General features: G+C 45.5%; 1 protein-coding gene across 2 annotated transcripts in view; it reads right to left on the bottom strand.

Annotated features, from left to right (window-relative positions):
- DOCK1 (dedicator of cytokinesis 1) overlaps positions 1 to 23,826 on the bottom strand; it is a 320,534-nt gene that overhangs the window by 67,908 nt on the left and 228,800 nt on the right. For both annotated transcript variants that reach the window (XM_065672474.1, XM_065672475.1), the window contains exons 33-36: positions 17,049 to 17,197; positions 4,893 to 4,978; positions 4,545 to 4,701; positions 840 to 880 (exon numbers count right to left, since the gene is read on the bottom strand). In XM_065672474.1, the coding sequence (XP_065528546.1) occupies positions 840 to 880; positions 4,545 to 4,701; positions 4,893 to 4,978; positions 17,049 to 17,197 (433 nt within the window). The remainder of the gene's footprint in view (positions 1 to 839; positions 881 to 4,544; positions 4,702 to 4,892; positions 4,979 to 17,048; positions 17,198 to 23,826) is intronic.

The following is a 23,826-nucleotide window of genomic DNA, read 5'->3' as shown; positions in this document are numbered from 1 at the left end:
GCTGAACAGAGCAGCCCACCAGCTCATAACTCCACGTGTTTGTCCACAGTTACCAGTCCTGCTCTTTGCTAGATTTTACTTCCTTTTTTTCAGACTAATAAAGCACTAAAACAATTCAAGCAGCAGGGAACAAGGTCACAAGTGAAAATTCTTCCACCAAGGTAACAAGCACCTGAGAATGAATTGATGAATAATATTTGGATACCTAAAAGGGGACTAAAAACACAAGCTTCATCATTTTAGCACAACGGTCGAGCCAATTTTAAGGCAAAGTACAAATAGGGGACTGGGAACCCTGAGGTTTCCAAAAAGCGCAACAATCTATTACGAGGTTTACTTTGTGGGAAAATGATTTTGAATGGCTCCTAAAAGCTTTACATTTCAAACAGGCATCGGTCATACTATTATTTAATAGCCCTTTTTACCCCAAGTCACATATTTTGGACCTCACCAGAAGGCAAACTTATCTTCCTACTCAGCTTACTTTGGGTTTATTCATTGGGCACGTGTCCCTGCCCATGGCAGGGGGGTTGGAACTGGATGATCTTAAGGTCCTTTCCAACCTTAACTATTCTATGATTCTATTCTCTTCATGGATAATACTACTGAGGACCTCAGTGTTCATCATAATATAAGTGAAGGAGAAGGGGGACAAAACATAAGTCACGACTCTAATTTCTCACACTCACTGTTTTCCAGGTAAGTTTTTAATGTAGCTAAGGTTCAAGGTACGGTTTTTAACCTCTCTGCCCTCAGCTGACTGCTTAACATGAGCTTAATTTCCTCCAGTTACCCTACAGAAAGGCAAGCAGAGTTTGTCACCGGTCGTGATTACAAACCTGATGTACATTTCTTCTCTCTCGATCTCCTTGTAGAAGTTCTGAAAAACAACATCATTTTGTTACAAAGCCTTTGATTTCACAGCCTGGGATGTACACAGAACATGCTCTGAATTAAAAATTCATAACCGTGGAACACCGACCTCAAAACTGCAAAATGAAATTTGCCTCCAGTGCTAGAACACGAGTTATTTAACGCACAAAGTCGAACGCTGTGATGTTTCATGATGTACCGTATTAGGGCTTATGTCTCATTGCAAAGGTTAAGATTTGGAAGAGTTTTACTGCTAGAAATGTGCTTCTGGCATTTGCAAGTAACACATCATGAATCGTTTGCACTTGAAACTTTGCAATATGCAAACCCATCATTTCTAAGCAACAATTGTTGTATGGATTTAAAACACAAACCTTAGCTGAGCAATACATCATCTGCCCTTGAATTCTAATAGTTCCTTTGGAAATAAAAAGTTGGATTAGTGTTATTTATCTGGTTCCATATGCCACACGTTATCATCACTTTCTTCTGAAATGTTTGAATGCCTCCAGTCTTGAGATAAACTAGTTAACATGACAAATATTGGAAATGCAAGATATGATAAATTGGGTGAGATATTAAAGGCATTTCTGAATTGAGTTTAAAGTTTGCTTTCAAAAGTTAAAAAATATCTAAGAAAACAAAATACAAAGAAATTTCTTCACTGAATTAAAGTAAGTTTCAATGTGAAATGAAACCAGTCTGAGTAGCAACTGATCACAGAAAGCATGGAACGGTTTGTGTTGGAACGGACCTTAAAGCTCACCCGGTTCCAACCCCTGCCACGGGCAGGGACCCCTTCCACTGGAGCAGCTTGCTCCAAGCCCCTGTGTCCAACCTGGCCTTGAGCACTGCCAGGGATGGGGCAGCCACAGCTTCTCTGGGCACCCTGTGCCAGCGCCTCAGCACCCTCACGGGGAAGAGCTTCTGCCTAAGAGCTCAGCTCAGTCTCCCCTCGGGCAGGTTCAAGCCATTCCCCTCGGCCTGTCCCTACATGCTCATGTAAAAAATCTCTCTAATAGATGCACAATCTCAATACAAACTCTTCCCTTTAAAAAAAGAACCAAAAGGTGATTGATCTATATTCCACGGTTGGAAATGATGTATTATTCCGTGGACACACCACGTTGGTTGATATAACCGCTCCCTGCTTTTGACTTCAACTCCAAAGACAAACTGAACCACGTGAACAATTTCTGCCGGTTTACCATACTTGTGTTTTGATTGCTTTTTTAAAGTACAGGAGACTTCTGAGTTCGCTGGATCAATACTGTTATTGAATTTTATCCCAATATTGCTGCCAGCTGCTCTGCCCTTCTGATGCAGCTCAAGTAGCGACACGAAATCAACCAAAATGGGAAGATGCTTTGGCAGGAGGCTGATGTTCCATTTCCCACAGTTCCCTCTCTTCCAAAAGCAGTCTCTGTGCCTGTCCCATCTTTGGGGACAGGTTCCACATCCCCCTTATGCTGTGCTGGCCCACACGTGTGTGGTTCTGCAGCCAACTGGGCAAGCAACTGGTGAGGATGAAAAGTAACCAGAGGCAAAGAGCCTGAGCTGTCAGCAAGATCCCTCCTTAGATTTTCCCCATCCCTGGCAGTGCTCAAGGTCAGGTTGGACACAGGGGCTTGGAGCAAGCTGCTCCAGTGGAAGGGGTCCCTGCCCCTGGCAGGGGTTGGAGCTGGATGAGCTTTAAGGTCCCTTCCAAAATAAACCAGGCTGGGATTCAATGATCTGCTCTGCTGCCTTGATGACATGTTTGCTTTTACCAGGATTGCCAGCAGTCAGAACAAGCAGCTGAGGGAATGGAGACAACTTGTATTTTATTTTTTAACATTAGCAGTGGCTTAAATGCATATTAAAACCCCTGACTTAAACTGTAGTCAATACAGGCAAACTTAATCCTGTGAAAGCCTCTGCTTTCCCAATTAATAACTCTTTGAGACCTCAGGTGGGAACTGTGCCGAGTATCAGCCCTGGGTTGGAATTTTGCAAAGGCATAAATTTCACTTCAGGTGCCTGGAGAATGATGAAAAGGCTCAGTTGGCCCTGGAGGGCATATGGGACTTTAAAATCAAGCTCGTTTTAAATCACGCCTACTGAAAGCGAAGGGAAGTTCTGCCCTGAGATGCTTTCCTGCATTTCCTGCAGACTTCAATGTGTGGCTGTCTCACGGTGATTTAACTTGGCAGCAATAAGTCACCCACAATATTTATAATCTACAAATACTTGAAGAATTCAGATGACAAAAATCAGCATCAGGAGATGCTGTCACAGACACTCCGAGCAAACCAAACGTACCCCCAAGTGTGCCATCGGTCCCCCTGTGCTTGGTACGGTGAGGATTACTCGGAGGAGATTCGGAGTATTATGATGAAGGGAAATATATTCACCTTCCCAAGGAAACGTTCCCAGGTTTATAAATTGTCATGTTTGAAAGCATTCGGTGTCTGTGATTTTTTATTTCCTTGGTAGAACTGGCAGCTTTTCTTACTCCGATTCTGCTCGGGAGGATGCTATGACTTTTCTATGGGCAAACTAATGGCACCTACTAGATCAAAAACTGGTGACAACTCTCCAGGTCCCTCCTTTTTTCCATTACCTAAATGTTCTTTTGTGCTCAGAGAGGAAAAACAAACTAAAAATAACCTCCCAATATTTGATTTGATGTCTCCATCTTCTCTCCCATCCTAATGGGCACCATTTAACTTACAGCTTATGCAACAGTGCAGCACAACGGTTGCACTACGCAAGCTGAGGCTGTCTGCATTACGTGCAAGTACTAAAGCTACAAACTATTTACTCTGCTCTTTCCAGACCAGCCTGAAGAAAATCCATCAGCCACAGCACGTAAATGATAATCACTGCCTGTCCCCCACATATTTAAGCTACATAAAAGCTTTGGTAATGATATGGAGATGAAAGCTCTGAATATTTCGTGGTTAACAGTTTGATACTGAGTCCCATTGGAAAAATCAAATCCAGCCAGCACTGTGTTTGGGGGTCTCTAAAATGTATTTTGCTATTTTCCATATGTGCTGATTTTGTGTTAGTAAAATCTTATACTCTAATGCTTCCACTGAGGAGCATAATGTGAGTGCTATGGGGAGAACTTCACCACTTCCAACTCTAGCCTAAATGGACAAAGGTTTCTAGTATAAAGTAGATACTCCAGAATTTCTAGAGCTCGGAGGAGGAAATTTCACATCAGTGAGGAAAACAACCCCAGCTTTTGCTGCTGTGAATGGAATAGTAACACTCAAATTTCCTCAAAAATTTGAATATGAAAGCTGAGCAATGAGCCTAATACAAATGGCACTGCAAATGCATGAAGAGTTCAGTAGTAAACTGCGCATTACTCCAACGGTCTGTACGTCAAAGTGGTTTTCTGCATAAAGTTGTTCATCCATCATTTGTAAATGTCAATGAACAGCCCTCAAAGATCAGGCCCTGAAACATTTCTTGTTAAATTTTCCCTTAGAATCAATTAAAGAAGGAATAATCCATGTTTTCATAGGTTCACCCTCATTAAAAAAGGAAAGAAACCCAAAAGTACTTCAAAGTTTCATGAGGCTCCCAACACAAACTCTTGTTTTACACAACCCTTTTGTTAAAGGTGCAAAATGAAGGATGCAACAGTCATTTCAGGCTGGGGACTTCCCTTTGCTTACCAGCACGTTGACAGTACAGCTCATGCGGTTCTCCTTGTTCTCATCATGCATTATGGTCCTGTAGTCCAACAACCTCTCCATTAAGCGGACCACGAGTTTCACAAAGGTTTCTCCACTCTTAGCAAGGTATTTGTGCTTCCTGCAGTGCTCCAGGAGGCTGAAAAACCAATTCCATTCGCCTTGTTAACCACATGTACAAGAAACCCCTTTGACTCAGATGCAATCTTAAACATTGTGCATCATTAACAGGTTTTAATTCTTTCTGGCCTACAAAGTTCATTGTGGTCTAATTGCTCTCATGCTCCTGCCTTTACTGTGACATTAATCTCGCCGCTCCTCAACACTTACATTTTGTCAAATAACACTTTGTACTGTTCATCTCCTCGGCCTCCTTCCACTTCATGATCCAGTTTCGTGATGATCTCATTTTCAAACTACAATTAAACAAAGCAAGCGTAAATAATCAGATGGCAAATCTTTCACTTCATTACTGTAGGCTCGATGGTTCACAGATTGGTTGGGTATCTCGGTGAGATGTTTAACCACTATTTTAATGCCTGATTGACTTTAGGAGTTTGCAGTCGCTGATATTAGAGCATCCACGATGATGTCCTGCCCTACAAGGACGTCTTTTGCTGAAGAAATCATTGGTCATGTTGTTAAATGATGTGTAAATATCTGCATTACGCAAAACTAAGTAAGGAGGTTAATGACAAGAGAGAAGGCAGGGAAAAGGAAGACACAAAGCCAGGCACAGAATGTCCCCTGCAATAATGGCAACAGCAACGAAAGTTAAATGTAGAAATGCTGAAAGCTCTATGAGAGAGAACATGTAGCACTGAAGGCTGGATAGCTCAGCCACATGCACACCTCAGCATAGAATCACAGCACAGAATCACAGAATAGTTCGGGTTGGAAAGGACCTCAAGATCATCCAGTTCCAACCCCCCTGCCATGGGCACGGACACCTCACACTAAACCATCCCACCCAAGGCTTCATCCAACCTGGCCTTGAACACTGCCAGGGATGGAGCACTCGCAGCCTCCCTGGGCAACCCATTCCAGTGCCTCACCACCCTCACAGGAAAGAATTTCCTCCTTAGATCCAATCTAAACTTCCCCTGTTTAAGCTTGAACCCGTTACCCCTTGTCCTGTCACTGCAGTCCCTGACAAAGAGTCCCTCCCCAGCATCCCTATAGGCCCCCTTCAGGTACTGGAAGGCTGCTCTGAGGTCTCCATGCAGCCTTCTCTTCTCCAGGCTGAACAGCCCCAACTTCCTCAGCCTGTCTTCATACGGGAGGTGCTCCAGTCCCTGATCATCCTCGTGGCCTCCTCTGGACTTGTTCCAGCAGTTCCATGTCCTTTTAATGTTGAGGACACCAGAACTGCACACAATGCTCCAGGTGAGGTCTCACAAGAGCAGAGCAGAGGGCAGGATCACCTCTTTTGACCTGCTGGTCACGCTCCTTTTGATGCAGCCCAGGATATGGTTCGCTGGATCCTGGAATGGTTTCTGTTGGAAGGGACCTTAAAGCTCATCCAGCTCCAACCCCTGCCATGGGCAGGGACCCCTTCCACTGGAGCAGCTTGCTCCAAGCCCCTGTGTCCAACCTGGCCTTGAGCACTGCCAGGGATGGGGCAGCCACAGCCTCTCTGGGCGCCCTGTGCCAGCGCCTCAGCACCCTCAACCCTCACCCTAATATCACTTAACATCCCTTTTAGCATACAGATACTGACTCACAGTGGGGCACAACTGATAAACCTGTTAATGAGTCACTGCAGAGGAGAAGGAAGTTGTTTTAAACAACTTAAGAGTAATACTTTTATTTGGGCAATATTAGAGTCATAGGATCCCAGGCTGGAAGGGACCTCAAGGATGATCTGGTCCAATCTCTCTTGGCAAAAGCATGTCCTACAGTAGATGGCCCAACACTAAGTTTCCTGCCGAATCTTGACAGTGTCCAACACTGGGAAATCCACCAGTTCCCTGGGGAACGCAAACTGAAGTGGGCATTAGAATGTATTTTAAATGCAAATTGGATAACTCAATGGAGTTTTAATGATTACAGAGGCTCTTACCTGCTGCTCCACTCCCTAGGGTCCAGGTTAGGAATGAATGCAAACTGCTGCTGGAGGAAGGCTCCCTCTAGGTCTGCTGCTATGGAATGAATCTGTCCAGTCAGCTAATTTCTAATTCTTCATTAAAAAAGCACAGACATCCCCAAGCTATTGTCAAGAGACCTGAGCAGAAGAGTCCAGGCTAGAAGGGAGCCTGTGGCAGGGGAACAGGAGCCCATTACTCAGTGTGAGTTTATTGACAGAACACTTGTCTGCAAGTTCTTTCACTGTCACTTGCTTTAGCAGTGCCCAACTATTCCAAGGAGAAGCAAAGGGCCACCTGAATGAGAACAAAGAGTACTAACATTTTGTAAATGTCAAGAGATGTACTTTGCATCTGCAGTTAATATTAACAGCAGATAACGTACCAATGAAAGAAGAACGAACTGTCTGAAGCTTGACAGACTTCCAGACACAGGATGCACTTCCAGAAACACTGGGCTGCCTGCTCTGTTTGAGCTATGAGCTTTCCTTCCCAGCACTACACTTCAACTCCTACTGTGCACCCGTAACCTATGGAATTTCTCAATATTTCCACTAATCAAAATAACAGAATCCCAGAATCCAGACTGGTTTGGGTTGGAAAGGACCTTAAAGCTCATCCAGTTCCAACCCCTGCCACGGGCAGGGACCCCTTCCACTGGAGCAGCTTGCTCCAAGCCCCTGTGTCCAACCTGGCCTTGAGCACTGCCAGGGATGGGGCAGCCACAGCTTCTCTGGGCACCCTGTGCCAGCGCCTCAGTACCCTCACAGGGAAGAGCTTCTGCCTAAGAGCTCAGCTCAGTCTCCCCTCGGGCAGGTTCAAGCCATTCCCCTTGGCCTGTCCCTACAGGCCCTTGCCCAAAGCCCTCTCCAGCTTTCTTGTTGGTCCATTTAGGTACTGGAAAGCTGCTTTAAGTGAGAACAGTATTAGCTCCTCTGTTGCAGTCACCCAGCACTGTCCCATCATCAGAGTGTCTCTCTCTGGATGCACAAGGCAGGCTTTTGCTGAAAGCCTTTAAGCAAAATTATACCTTTTTTTAGCCCGAGGAACACCAGCAAGGAGGCAGCAAGGACAGCCTCGAAGGGCGCTGCAGTAGAGATCATGCACTAAAGCTGTAGGTGATATCTAAGCTGAAGGGCAAAACACCAAAATCTATGCACCAAGAAGAAACAACCTTGCAGAGAGCCCTGCCAGCCCATTACCCAACAGGCAATGAGAACATAGGGTGACTATCCAGAGCACCCCAGACACCATTGCAGAGGGGGTGAGCTCCATTTCTGGGCTGAACCACAATCAGATGCTGTGCGTGGCCACCCCACTGGTGATGCTGCCCTGGCCATGGCACCACTGCTCAGCATCAGCAAAGAGGCAGTGGATAACAGGAGACAGGGATTTGGATGCTGGAGAGGGACTCTTCAAGGACTGTAGTGACAGGACCAGGAATGATGGGTTTAAACTGAAACAGGGGAAGTTCAGGTTAGATCTAAGGCAGAAGCTCTTCCCTGTGAGGGTGCTGAGGCGCTGGCACAGGGTGCCCAGAGAAGCTGTGGCTGCCCCATCCCTGGCAGTGCTCAAGGCCAGGTTGGACACAGGGGCTTGGAGCAAGCTGCTCCAGTGGAAGGGGTCCCTGCCTGTGGCAGGGGTTGGAGATGTATGAGCTTTAAGGTCCTTCCCAACACAAACCAGGCTGGGGTTCAGTGATTCTATGATTTTCTACAGTCAGCCCCACGGGGGAGCTGAGGAAGAGAAGCAGCTACCTCCAGCCAGCACGGCTTTAGCTAAGAGGAGAAAGTGGATAATTTTTAGCCCACGCTGTGAAGTTCTGCTGGCATATTTATTTCAGCAAGAAGTGTGAGATCACCTTCACCAGCAGACTTATGTCATCATGGAAATGACAGTAAGAGAGCGCTTCTCACCACCTTAATCACTTTACATCACTTTGAGCAGGCACAGTAGCCATGTCCACCACTGATCTCTTTCTGCCAACACACGCTGCATTTCAGGCTCTGCCTACACAATCCCACCTCAGCCAAGAGGTTATCATAAGGCTTCTATCAAAACATAGATTCCTGGAATGTTTTTGTTGGAAGGGACCTTAAAGCTCATCCAGTTCCATCCCCTGCCATGGGCAGGGACCCCTTCCACTAGTGCAGTATAGAAACAGATGTGCCCTTAGGTCTGCCACAATCTCCTTGTCCTGCAATAACTGCTTCATGTGTGGGGTGAGGTAAACCTGGTCAGAACAAGAGAAAACCCTGCAGCAAGAAAGGGTGAGGAGAAGCATCTGGGCCATCCCCACAGCTGGAGGCACCCGCCTGATCTCCTGGCAGGTCCTTTTGTGCTGAAGCCCACAGCCAAGCTGAATTGTGGCACTGGACTGTAGAGAAGTTCTTTCTTTCCTAGGAAAAAATCCTTTTTAGGCAGAAATTCACATTGGCAAGAGGGATTTGCTTGTGGCAATGCCAAGATACTCCTCTTCGCTGGGACAACTCAATCGCTGAACATCTTAGGCTCAACAGCAGTAACGTAAAAGTCAACACTGTATTTTTTCTCCCTTTCCAAGTCTCCATGTTCTTCTCAGCATCGACTGCAGTAATGTTCACCTCGTTCCCTACCTCCACGTGCAGCCCCAGGCCATTTGTCCTCTGCCTTGGAGCTGGGAGATTTATTTTTGCACAGTAGCTGGCAGCCCACAGAATGGTGTTACAAAGAGAGGAACATCTCTGCTCTGAGCTCAGTGACTACAAGCTATCATGACGACTAACAGCAGAAGTCCTGCTCACCTACCACTCAGAGCAAATTGAGGATCCAGTCTAACATGTTCAAGTCAATAGAACCGGGAGGTGTCAGGGAACCTGAGCTACACACTGTACCAAGTGCAAAGCAATAAAATCAACTCCCAAACAACAGATATTCCCTCTTAAGGCAATTTTTATTATTGTGCGTGACTGTTTCAAGGATAACCCCCTAAACCTCAGATTAAATCATTTCAAAGAATCCATGGAATCATAGAAACACTGAGTGGAAGGGACCTCCAAGGTCATTTCATCCAACCTCCCAGGTGACGCAGGATAATTGCCAACAATAGATCTACCACGACTTGCTTAGCCACATCCTGAACACCTCCATGGATGGATGACTGCACAACCCCTCTGGATAACCTGTTCCACTCCCTCACTGCTTGCCTTGCGAAGACATGAATGAAAAGTGAAGTAGAATAAGGTTTTGAATACAGTGAATCTATTATCCCAAAATTGACAGGGAAATGAGAAAAGGAAGAATAATGCAATCCGCCTCCTCCATGAAGCAAACACAAGCTGAAGCACGTTCCCATAGTACAAGGACGTGTCAAGTAAAACACTGAAGCAACACAATGATGAAACAGAGAAGTCACAAAACTCATGTTCTTTAATGAGACCAGAACAAAATTGACTTTCTATGGCACTGTGAAAAATGACACTCGCTGCCAGCGTGAGCCCTTTAGGTGATACATTTTCTTAGCAAGAGATTACTCAGACAAAGAAGAACAATTACATTTGTCATAGAAGATCTTCAGCATCTTCCTGATACCCATTTCACTCAGATTTCTGTAAATCTAGGCTTTGATGGGCCATCTCCCTAACGGCCCTCTTGGGTCAGACCTAGACTTGTGGAATTTCTGGGGTTTTAAGGACTATTAAGAATATCTTTGCTCTTCAATCATTCCTGATACTTCTCAAGGCATCGGTGTGATGCAGATCACAAAACTCAGATGACTAAACGGTATTTAACATAGTTAAAATTCCTTCTGCAGTCTTCTACAGAAGAACGGTTCATCAACACAAGTTGAAGGTTATGGTAGACAACGGGAACCTTGGAACAGACCAAGCTTTGCCATCCAGAGTGACCTTGAATGCTTAAGAGGTGGCCAATGCCAACCTCATGAAGTTCAACAAAACCAAGTGCAAGGTCCTACATCTGGGTTGGAGCAATCCCAGGCACAGCTACAGGTTGGGCAAAGAAGAGATTCAGAGCGGCCCTGCAGAGAAGGACTTGGGGGTGCTGGTCAATGAGAAAATGAACATGGGCCGGCTGCAGTGTGCGCTCGCAGCCCAGAAACCAACCGTATCCTGGGCTGCATCCAAAGGAGCGTGACCAGCAGGGCGAAGGAGGTGATCCTGCCCCTCTGCTCTGCTCTTGTGAGACCTCACCTGGAGCATTGTGTGCAGTTCTGGTGTCCTCAACATAAAAAGGACATGGAACTGCTGGAACAAGTCCAGAGGAGGCCACGAGGATGATCAGGGGACTGGAGCACCTCCCGTATGAAGACAGGCTGAGGAAGTTGGGGCTGTTCAGCCTGGAGAAGAGAAGGCTGCGTGGGGACCTCAGAGCAGCCTTCCAGTACCTGAAGGGGGCCTATAGGGATGCTGGGGAGGGACTCTTCATCAGGGACTGCAGTGACAGGACAAGGGGTAACGGGTTCAAACTGAAACAGGGGAAGTTTAGATTGGATATAAGGAGGAAATTCTTTACTGTAAGAGCGCTGAGACACTGGAACAAGTTGCCCAAGGAAGCTGTGGCTGCCCCATCCCTGGAAGCACCCTGCACCAGGCTGGATGGAGCTTGGAGAAATCTGCTCTAGTGTGAGGCCTCCCTGCCCATGGCAGGTGATTAGAACTAGAGCAGCTTTAATGTCCCTTCCAACACAAACCGTTCCATGGTTCTACGATGCTAAGCTAATAGCTCTGGGACAGCTCATCTGACATCTGTTGATAAAGGCACAAATTTTCCTTTCAGACTTTTTAAATGCATACATAGCACAAAGCAGGCCTGCAATTACTGTGGTGGAGTTTCCTCTCAAGTGAAGAAGCCCCAGGTACTCAATATTTATGTTATACAGCCAGTGACACTTGCTGAGGCTCTTTGTGAAGGCTTACGGGGTGTATCTGGCACCATCACTGAGTTAGATTCATATCCTTCAGTGAAAGCTTGAGGGGTGATGGTAGGAAGATTACAAGAAATTATTATCAGCTTTCCCTTGCAGCTGATCAAGATCTCAGCTTCTCTTTAGGACGTGTGATTGAACAGGAGCGAAGAGTATATCCACCACTTCATCTGTCTGTTACCATCTCCCATCCGGAGAAAATAAATCAATGTAAGCTATCCAGCATCTTCAAGTGTCAGCTCAACTAATCCCTTTTGGGTTTAGGTTTACCTCAAGTGTGGTCAGGGTATATTTGCAGCACTGACTGACAATTTAATCTAGCTGCAGACGAGGAGGACTTTCAACCCTCCAAGCTGCTATAAATCTGTTTTGATATGGGATAATAATGAATTTGCCATAAAAAATGCAAGTGACGGATAACAGCACTAGAAATTAGTCCTAATGCAGAAATAGCAAACAATACTGGAAAACTTTCTTCAAAAGCTGCTGTGAAAATTAGTGGCAATTCCTAAGAGTTTCATCTGTTCCCTTTCCTGTTTTCCACAGCATTCCAGTAGGCAAACAGCTCTGCTGGCCATTTAACAGTAGGTGCTTTTGGAGGTCTCTTACTGTCCCTATTGCTCTTCAGGTGGCACAAGGGGGGAATCCTGATAGTTTCCAAAGGGCTGGGATTTTTTTACCATGAAGGTGGTAAAACACTGGCACAGGTTGCCAAGAGAGATGGTGGATGCGCCATCCCTGGAACCATTCAAGGCCAGGCTGGATGTGGTTCTGGGCAGCCTGCTCTAGGTGAAGATGTCCCTGCTCATTGCAGGGGGTTGGCCTGGATGAGCTTCAAAAGTCCTTTCCAACCCAAACCCATCTGTGATTCTATGACTGTAGTTCCAACCCCTGCCACGGGCAGGGACCCCTTCCACTGGAGCAGCTTGCTCCAAGCCCCTGTGTCCAGCCTGGCCTTGAGCACTGCCAGGGATGGGGCAGCCACAGCTTCTCTGGGCACCCTGTGCCAGCGCCTCAGCACCCTCACAGGGAAGAGCTTCTGCCTAAGAGCTCAGCTCAGTCTCCCCTTGGGCAGGTTCAAGCCATTCCCCTTGGCCTGTCCCCACAGGCCCTTGTCCAAAGCCCCTCTCCAGATTTATTGTTAAATGTAAGAAATGAATTTAAAAGATCTATTCTTAATTTCTTCTGTCTTTACTCATTTAATTCTCTTTACAATGGAACACCAGCTAGAGGTACTTCAGTTGCACCCATAGTCTTATTTTAGTATCATATGCATTATGCATTCATTTATTATGCATTTCTATATGATTCTGCATTATGCACTCATTGCTTATGCATTCCTATATCATTTTTCTATCTTTTTGGCTATGGCTCCCTTATGCTAAGTGCCATTCCCATTTGCAGAAAACAGGACAGATGTGTTGCGTTTTTGGGGCTCTTTCCTCAGATCATTACTTTTACAGAACTCCTTACTGTACCAGGGTGAGAACACATGCTGGAGCTTGCATGCTTACACACTGATGCTAACAGCACCAGACACTGATGATTCTCCTCGGTAATGCAGTTCAGCCTGAAAACCAGACATATGGGACTTCTAATTTCTTCTTGCTCATTACTGCAGAGTCGGGGGGAACACATCCTTGATTTTACTTTGAAGGGTAAGGATCCTTCCTTCCCACTTCATAGGAAGTGTAATTATGTCAGGAAAGAGGCTGGGGTAGTGCTTCTGACTCAATCCCTTACTTTATTTTGTTAATAGGGTTTTTTGGCTCTTAAAGTAAACTACTTCTAACAACATGTATCAGCTCAGTTAAAAGAAATCATACTGTGATGCAGTGCCATGAGATAGGAAGAACCTACCCAACACCTCCCACTGCCTCCTCCACGTTCAGTTTTGTACCAGTTCCTGTACTGGCACCTCTCTATGAAGAGGTTCAACTCAAAAGAAGCAGAACATCCCATCAGCAATGACACAGGTCCAGAAAAGGGAAGTTAAAAGTTTTGGGTAGGCAAACAACAGGAGCGCCCATAGGAAATGGAGCCAGCACAAGTGACAGCAGGGAGCAAGAGGCAGCAAAATCAGGAGGTCAAAGCTTTTTATGCTCCGAGTTCCACAGTTCAGCTGGATGATTGTTTCATGATGAACTTTCTCTCCTGCTGTCACCACAGGACCCATCACATTCATCTGACCAGGCCTTGAACAATCAAACCAATTCTCTTTCATCGCTCCCGGGGCTCTGCCATGTTCCCTTTGATCTGGAGGGCTCACTAGTGAAACAGGCAAACGGAATAAAGCAGAGTGGAGAAGGAGGCATCTTTTTCTATGGGGAAGCTTTGGTCCCACACTGACTTTAGAATGAGATTCATGCTTTGAGGTACAGGCTACTTTGAAGCCTTATATGGGCTTCAAAGCACCTTAAGAGGCAGAGAACAAAAATGGGCAACTCCAGCTTTTAATTCAGTCGGCCTTTAATTTAGTGCTGTAAAAACAAGGGGAATTATCTTCTGGTTTTGCACAGGAAGAATAAAAAACCCCATTCTGCGCGGTACCGGTTTCACCAGGCAAACCAATCCATCCTGCAACTCAAACCACCACAGGGAAAGCTGTGTGCTTATTACCCAAACCATCACAGCGCTGAAGTTCTGCAGAAAATTCAACTTCCCCCCCTCCCAAAGCATGAGCTTTATACATCTGCTGGAGAAGTGGAGCCAATCTAAACCCTTGTTGATGTGACTAATAAGGTTAGATAATTGGATTTCTGGCAGATTTAGTTTAACAGCAGCCAACCATTCAATTTGGAAGTTCTCTTTGAAAGCCAGGCTGGACAATGATAATTGGTAGTTCCATGTAGACGACATAATGCAGTGCATTACACCGACACATTAAGTATGAAAGCTTGCCTAGCTACTGCTAATACTAACACAAATTATTGTACATCTATTTCTATCACTTAAACATAAAAGGGACAAAAAGAGCCAGAAACTACAGGCCAGGCAGACCCACTTCTGTTCCCAAGGAAACCACGGAGCAAGCCCTCATGAAAGCTATTTTCCAGTACACAAAGGGAGAGAAGGTGACTGGGAAAAGCCAATATGGATTTACTAAGGGTAAACCACATGTGACCAACCAGATCGCCTCCTGTGATGAAACTGGCTGCTGAGTGGGTGAAGAGCTGTGGTTGTCTCAATCTTAGCAATGGGTTTGACAGTCTCCCAAAGCATACTTGTTGATGAGTTGGTAAGATATGGACTGGAGAGACAGAGTAAGAGGTAGGTGTAAAAAGTGATCTCAAAGGGTGATGGTTTAATAACTCTGACAGTCTAAAAGACAGCCAACAAGAAACTGTAGTGTTTAAGAAAGAGAAACGTCAAATCCTGAATCTGGGATGGCATAGCTGCAAGCAGCAATACAAGATACTCCGATGGAAGAACCTGGTAGACAGCAAGCTGAGCATGAAGAAGCAGCGTGCCCCTTCACTTGCACTTCTTCTTGCACCAAGAAGAGCTCAGCTAGAGGATCAACATGATTATTTCACTTGCTGATCCACGGCTGGAATACTGCCTCCAGCTTTGGTTCCCCCAGCTCAAGATAGGCATTGACAAATTGAAGGTGGTCTAATGGAGAGCCAACAACATGAGCAGAGTGTTGGAGAACCTGACCCAAAGAATGGGTAAAAGAACTGGGTTTGTTCAGCCTATAGAAAAGCGGACTCAAGCCTTCCAATACCTAAAAGGTGGTTATAGAGGAGATGGAGTTACTCGGCTTACAAAGATGCACAGTGACAACACAAGCAGCAACAGGCTCAAGTTGATTCAGGGAAATTCCATCTGGATCTAAGAAGAAAAGACTTAAACATTGGAACAGGTCACTGGAAATACTCAATACTGGGTTTCAGATGGCCCTGATGCCCCAATTTAAGGCCCAGTTTGGACTAGACGACTACCAGAGGTCCCATCCAACCTAGACTTCTCTATAATTCTCTGCTTTTTACAAGCTGTGATCTTCATTGCTCCAAACCCAATCTGAGCTACCCAGCAAACTACACAACTACATTATCTGCAAAACTGTAAATGGACAGATTGATTATTCCCTGTCAGACCTAACTGTTCACTCCAAATGCACTGAAAACCAGTTTATTACCTCCGCATCTGTCGCATCAATGCTATGTCCATAAAGAAAGAAGCTATACTGACATAAGAAATATACGCTGAGTACCTACTTTCCAAGACATCTCTGACTTTACCATGAGCCATTTTTCTTCTCAAAAGGCAAAAAGGATTTGTGTGAAATATTTCAGACATTCATTTATTAAAATCACCCAACTCTTCCTCACAAAGCTGCTTTCCTTCTGTCAAGAAAATACAGGCTCATAAATTCAGCTATAAAGTTACCCTCGGATTTTTCATGATCCATATAATTGTACAACTAAAAAATGACAAGCAACAAGAGAGAGCATCTGACAGGAAACTGTTTAAATGGCTTCCCAGTAAGCATTTCAATCTTTACACTAGCATCAAAGCCAAGCATAAGAAGGAATGATGATGTAGTAATTGGATGGATCCAAAACACAGTTCACAACCTTTCCAGACACCATCCAGCACTAAACAAATCAAAGTAACAAAGCTGATGCCGTTTCCCTTGCTTAAGTCTCTCCATGCAGATATTCATTTACTCTGGCTACAGATTTATTAAGAGCTGGTTATGAATAATGGTTCACAAAAAAAGTATGGAAAAGGAGAAGATTTTTCATCCAAGAAAGAAAACTGCCAATAGAAAGGGAATAAAATAAACAACACACATCAAACCTGACTGTAATATTCACAAGGTGATACCCTGAATGGACAGACATTCCACATTGTAAAGGATCTAAATAGCTTATAGCATCACACTACCTGGCCTAACCACTCTTATACTCAGTCCATAAGGCCAAGTTCCTAAGGAAAGAAGGTCAAGTGAATGATGTCAGGGAAGATTCTTTTACCCCACTTGCCTCTCAGAAGTTGATGCTATCAGGGTAAGATTGTGTCCGCTTATTCAAAGCCTTCCTTCTGCATGGTAAAATGAAATAGAATAAAAATGCTACGTATGTTAGCCTTTGCACTGCCTGTGCAGCATCAAGAGTATCAAAATGACAAGATACCAGAGCTGAGACACTCTTACAGGTTATAATTTCTTTTGCCATGTTATCAGGCTTCCTTTATGTCCAATTTAACTCTGAAGCAGACTCGTTTTCTGAGTCACAGGGACAATTTTAGACATCTGTTTTTGCTCTCCTTTTGTATCGTACCAAAAGGTTTCATCTTCTTCATGCAAACACTTCCTTCCAGAGGAATTTAAGACCAATAAATGAAAAGCTCTATAGTCACTCAAGGGTTACACAAAATAAGCAAATCCATAATTATATCAAATACCGAAGTCTTATGTTTTGTCAAAGAACAAGTGAATGTCTCTTACAAACCAAGTAGGTTACTGCTTACCATCTGGAAGCTTCTCGTAGAATGGAATTCACACTGCATCATGTCAAAGAAGATTGGGATTGTAGCTTTCCGGAGTTCGGTTTCAGGGATGAGCGTCATTTCTAAGATAGGTCCCACCATTTCTGGGATGAACTTGATTTTATGCTGACCTTTAAGAGAAAAGATGCATTTTCAAGTTAATGAACAGCCACTTTGATAGGAGATAACAGTTGTAAAAGCTGTATCAGTAAGGGTTCATAGCATTAGAAAGTATTTTTCAAGATCTAACTCCTGAAACACATATTATTTATGCCATAAGAGGGGAAGGATGTGGTATGTATAAACCCAAACTAACATCAGTTGCTGGATCCATAGCCAAGCTGGAACTGCCAGATTTTCCACAAAGAACCCATATTTGCACACATATATTAAGCTTCAAGGGATTTTATTAAATACAACTTAGGGTTGGCAGAGAAGAAGGCTAAAAGGCATCACTTGTATTAACTTATTTAGACTGCTGTATCTTCCGCAGCGTACAAAATGTTCTCTGTGTCAGTCCATCAAAGCGTCACCACGAGTGCATACTTACACAGCCTCGAGACACGAAGCTACATCTTACCAAGCCAACAATACATCATTTTTTCCTTGAGAGCAAACCTGATATCACATTTATCTTCCCAAGAGAAACCTGCAGCTCGCCTGACCCTCCCTGCTACTCTCTCCATGCATGGAACAGAAATCAAACCTCAGCAGGAACATGGCACCTAAGAAATACTGCTTAAAATTATCCAGTTACTGTTCATATTCTTAGCTAAAGGGAGAGGGTGCAGGTTATACATTCTGTAAGTTATCTGTTAAATAACTCCATGCAAAGATGCTGGTGTAGAGCAGTGTAGCACAGCACTGGAAAGTCACGGAATCAACTAGGTTGGAAAAGACCTTCAAGATCATCAAGTCCAACCATTCCCCATCACTGCCAAGGCCACCACTAAACCACGTCACTGAGGGCCTCATCTATACGGGCAAAAGACATGATGGCAAAAGGTTAGAAATTACAACTGCATCCCCCTCTCAACAAGAAGCTGGGATCCATGTGGACCTCACCACATGACTGGTGATGCTTCTCACAAATAGAATTAATGGATAGGTACAATCGGTCCATGCATCCACTGCTGTGGTTCAGAACAGACTTCTTAAGAGCTAATTTAAGGAGCCCTGAGCCTCCCCCATTATGTTTCCCATTGCACTTACCAGTGGTATAGGCCAGCAACAGACTTTAACTCATTTATATTCCACTGCACTACACCAGTGCGGCGGCAACCGTGCAAGTCTAATTAGTAGTCTCACTTCTGACCACAACTAACATAAATCTCAACAAATGTAATCAAGAAGAAATCCTTTCCTAACAAAACACGCTACTTTTTATAGAAGAAATAATTTGAGTTACTTGATTTGGCAAACTTCAGAATCCTATTAGCATTAGCAATCCTATTAGGGCAAATTAATACTCAACTAAAACTGCTGCTTTGCATGATGCTGCAATGCTGGCTGTTGGGGGGGGAATATCAAGCGAGAGGTATAAAGCTTTTCCCTGTCTCTTTTACAAGTGTCATTACATTCAGCCTCTCAGGCGGCAGTTTTCTTGTCTTATTGCCTGAAAAGTGTCAGAGTCAGTGTTTTAGAGAACAAATAATGGTGACAAAACTTGTTCACCAGGCACAGATTTAATGTCGCAAAGTTCTCTGTGTGCCACGGCAGGTTTTTCCATTGCTTCGAGCACAGGGATTCCCTCAGAAAAGTAAATAACATCTTTTGAATCTGAGATGAGAAAAACAGTGAGGTCCCAAAAGATTCTTTCTAAAGCTTTGATCCCATTTCCTTTTCTCTGGGGCATAAAAACTTCTTGTGCAAAAAGGGAGGCACAGGAGACCTGCACTCACAAGAAGTGACAGGTTCTGCCCCTGGTCGGGGCAATCCCCAGCACAAACACAGGATGGGCACAGACTGGATGGAGCAGCCCTGAGGAGACAGACTTGGGGGTGTTGGTTGATGAGGTGCTCCCCATGACCCAGCTTCAGTGTGTGCTTGAGCCCAGAACCCCCCGTGTGCTGGGCTGCACCCCCAGAGCGTGAGCAGCAGCTCAGGGAGGGGATCCTGCCCCTCTGCTGCGCTCTGGGGAGACCTCCCCTGCAGTCCTGATCCAGCTCTGGGGCAGCAGCACAAGAGGGACGTGGAGCTGCTGGAGCGAGGCCAGAGGAGGCCATGGGGATGCTGCGAGGGCTGGAGCAGCTCTGCTCTGGAGCCAGGCTGAGAGAGCTGGGCTGGGGCAGCCTGGAGAAGAGAAGGCTCCTGAAGGGGAGACCTGAGAGCAGCTCCAGTGCCTAAAGGGGCTGCAGGGAACCTGGAGAGGGGCTTGGGATGAGGGCCTGTAGGGACAGGCCAAGGGGAATGGCTTGAACCTGCCCAAGGGGAGACTGAGCTGAGCTCTTAGGCAGAAGCTCTTCCCTGTGAGGGTGCTGAGGCGCTGGCACAGGGTGCCCAGAGAAGCTGTGGCTGCCCCATCCCTGGCAGTGCTCAAGGCCAGGTTGGACACAGGGGCTTGGAGCAAGCTGCTCCAGTGGAAGGGGTCCCTGCCCGTGGCAGGGGTTGGAGCTGGAGGGGCTTTAAGGGCCCTTCCAACACAAACCAGGCTGGGATTCAATGATTCTAGGAGCTGATCCAAAGACAAGGGCACAAAGAGCCACAGAGCTCAGATCTGAGGTGTCCACCTCCAGCAATGAATTTACTCCTGATCTTGCAGGATCCAGTCGGCAGGAGCCACCCCCCTGCCCACGAACCAATACTGCATGCACTCAGTCTTCTTGTTCAGCAGCTGCTTGTATTTATTAGTGGAGCTGCCTTGCAAGTAATCAACAACAGAGCTTTTAAATCAAAGAGGACAGAGAGCTCCTCTGCATATGAAATTCAGAATGACTGGGGGGGAATAGAAACGTGTGAGTTACGAGCAGAAAGTATTAAAATCACTGGTACATTGTACTGCGAAATAATCCCTCGTCGGCTGTTTGAAACCCACTGAGCCCTTCATGCTGTCTTTGGGTCTGTGGGTGGCTCCCACTGGATTTACGCATGGAAAAACAAGGGAATGACCTGGCTGCTTGGGATGCAAAGCACTCGCCCTGCAGCACTGCCCAGAGCTGCTCCTGCTGTGGGCATGGGGCCGGGGAAGGCATGGTCAATGGGAAGACAAGGCAGCACAGACCGACGAGTTAAGCCATCTCCATCGGTTTTCTACATCAAACATACAGGAGGAGTAACCTGGAGAAAGGCTCTGTCCGCTGACCGGGTGATACAGGAGAGAGCCCTGCGTCTGTGTGCATCATCGCATCGTCCCTGCCATGCTACAATGTGGTGATGTGCACACGCAGGTTTGCTGCGATGATGTGATCCAGGGCGATGCTGCGACATGGAAGAAAGCATGAGAGCAAAGCACGGATGGCAAAGGCCTTCCTCTGACACCCCAGAGCATCCATCCAGCTGCCTGGCACAGGCAGCACTCTCTGATAAACAACCCAACAGTGAATTCCCCTTGGTTTTGTTTTCCCTGGGATTGTGGGAACTCCCACGCAGAGATCCGAAATCGACAGGAAAATCCGGAGGAAAACGGAGGATTCATAGAATCATAGAACCATTCTCTGCTGAAAACCAAACTGCGCAGCTGCTTTAAGAACCACAGGCAAAACAAGGAGCCTTTCGAACACGCAAAGCCTTCCCCTTGCTGCTGCCTCTGCCCTGCCGTGAGACGTGCGAGCAGCCTGTGGGAGCGCAACAGGAACAGACCTCATTATGCAAACCAAACCAAGGTGCTTGCTTCAGTGGATAAAGCCTGATTTTCATTTCCCAGGTCCTTCTAACTCAACGATGGGCTCCAAAACCCCCGGAATAATTTGCCAGCAAACCTCACCTCTCGCTTGGGTCAGCTCTGAACATGCATGATTAATTCTGAGACTGTTATCTGCAATGACTTCTATTTATACAGCGCTCCAAGTTCAGGTCTATTCTGAACGCTGGCTTTCCCTCCCACATTCTTGTCTCTGTCAGGACACCTTTCCTGACGTCAAGCACCGGAGGTCAGCACCAGCAACCACTTCATCTTTAGGAATTTATGGTGAGGAGCTGGCACAGGGCGCCCAGAGAAGCTGTGGCTGCCCCATCCCTGGCAGTGCTCAAGGCCAGGTTGGACACAGGGGCTTGGAGCAAGCTGCTCCAGTGGAAGGGGTCCCTGCCCGTGGCAGGGGTTGGAGCTGGATGAGCTTGAAGGTCCCTTTAACTCAAACCATTCCATGGTTCTATGAATTTTCCCTTTCCATCCCCCTGTAGCTGGTTCAGCTGTCGACAATAAAGGCTATGTTTTCTGAGCTGGCTTTCCCTGACCAACTTTAGCACGAGGATATTATTTTAAATGTCACTGCAATTTCTTTAACATATAACTGTTGAAGCCATTAACCGCTGAAACCTGGTACACACAACCTAGTGTCAAACTGTGTTTTGTATATGCTAAATTGCATCACAGAAAGCTCTAAGTGCGTGTTGTTTGAGTTCTTACATTTTGAAGACAGAGGCCACGGCTTGCTTTATGCTTCTTTGATACTCAGTGTCTCACCAAGGTCTATGGAGCCCCAGCTCTAACAAAGCAGTGACTCAAAAGAACACATTATTGTAAAGTTCAGGTTGTGATATGGAAGGAAAAAAGCCAATAAAGACTGATATACACTTGGTTTGGTGCATCTAAGAGAAGAAAAAGCCTTGCAGTGCTTTCAGAAAGGCACCAGAGCAGTGGCTTTGCACACTGGGACAAGGCTCCCCGGAGCTGCTGCTGCATCACAGCACTTAAATCTAAAGCCTTCACAACCAAACCGAGCAGGGACAGCTCCAACCAGGATTTAAACAGAAAACCCATCAGGCTGGATCTGTAGTACGTGGTTCACTGTTTGAAACAAGAATCATATTCCTAAATCACAGGTACCTAAAGTGTGTGCGCACCATTAGCTAGTGCTGCTCCCCACTGTACATGCTCTTGTTTTTCTTCTTATAAAGGCAGGAAGATATCAATATTGCAGCCACTACTGCATCAGAAACACAGAGACAAGAAAACAGTTGTAGAAGATGAATTCTACTATTTAATTCCAGAAAATAAATTACATTCTTAACTGTGCACTTTAGCTGCAGGACTGTTGTGTTCCCGACTGGGGAGTTTTAACTCAGCAGGCATTATACATTAATCATGGTATTTATGAACAAAAAACTGATGAGACTAAATTTTTGAGGCTTATCCATAGCCTTTAATACATAAATCAAAAGTCGGGGTTGCTTGGCTTCGTCGTATCTTACGCGCAATGGCACAGGCGTAAAGACGAGATGCTCAAGCATGTTCAAGAATTAGAGCTTTTCACTTCTGATTTTGTTTCTGAAGGTAGACATTCACAATTTGATTAACGTGGTGCAACTTCTAAGATAAAAGTGTCAAGCACTCCCCAGTCCAGTCCCCTGCAGTGGCAAGTCAGAATTCCTTCTTAACTGATGCTGTGACACACCTGAGACTGGTGAGGAGCCAGAAGTTAAACACAAAGCAGCATGGACTATGTGTAGTAAAAGAAGATGAGAAAGAGCAAGCTGCTCATTATAAGTACAAAGGCTGCCTTGGATTGGGGTCCTGCCTCTGGTTTACCTTTCTCCTGCGGCTTTTGTTGGGCAGAGTAGCAATTTTCTGCCTTCCAACATGCGAGATTTCAGCATTAATGATCCCAACCACTTACAGAATCACGGATACTGGTGCTGGAGGAGGTCACGGAGTCGCCTACCTGGGTAATCTCAGTTTATAAAACCTCCATTCAAAATCAAAGGCTTTCATGACAGCACAGAAAGAAACATTGAAGAAAACACCCCTCCTTGTGCCAATCGATTCCCCAAACTCCAGAGGAAATTATTATCAGCTTCCTCTTGATGGTGAAAATCTGAACCAACCAAACAACCAGTCCAAGGGTCAGCAGTAGTAAGAAGCACAATGCACTCCACAGCCCTTAGCCTGAACAAAATAGCCTCAGGTAAGAGCAGCCAGATGGATAACTACGTATGCAAACTTCTCTACTTTCAGGCCAATAAATTCTGGGAAAAGCTTAAGGATCCAAAGATGCTCAAGGAATTATAAAGGTAACAGAAGAATAAGCATCATGGAACAGGGAAGGATTAAGCTAATTACTAACAGAGAGGCTGCGTCCCGAGCTGGATGACACAGCATCAGGCATGATCCTGATTTTATTATCTGTCTGTCAAGTCACCTATCAGCTGTACTACGCTTTAATCTGCTCTCCAGACACTTAATTCACCAAAGATGCCTCTAATAAAAAGTGAACTCGGCTCCTCTCAGAAGCCTTTTCTCATCATTCCAGCAGAGCAGATGCAAACTCCACGATAAGAAACTCTTATGAACCTTTGCATTCCTTTCTCTTATATACGGTGAATTTCTTTCCAGTTTCAGCCACAACAGTTCAGGATGAGATAGAAGTGAAGTGTCAAATGCATTTATTTCTGAACTTCTGATAAAACTCGGAAGAGCTGAAGTGTCTCTGCTGTTAAGCTCAGGAAAATGCAATCTGGCAGATGAGTACACGCAGGTCATTGCAAATACCCCGTTTCTCATGAAATTCAATCCCCAGGTAGCTCATTTATACCCACAGAACGGCACAGACATGATAGAGTCCAATAGTCCTGATTCACCTACGAACTCCAGGATGTCCGAGTT

The sequence above is a fragment of the Lathamus discolor genome, chromosome 3 (genome assembly GCF_037157495.1).
Source record: "Lathamus discolor isolate bLatDis1 chromosome 3, bLatDis1.hap1, whole genome shotgun sequence".
Classification (NCBI taxonomy): Eukaryota; Metazoa; Chordata; class Aves; order Psittaciformes; family Psittacidae; genus Lathamus; species Lathamus discolor.
This window is presented reverse-complemented; position numbering and strand designations above follow the sequence as displayed.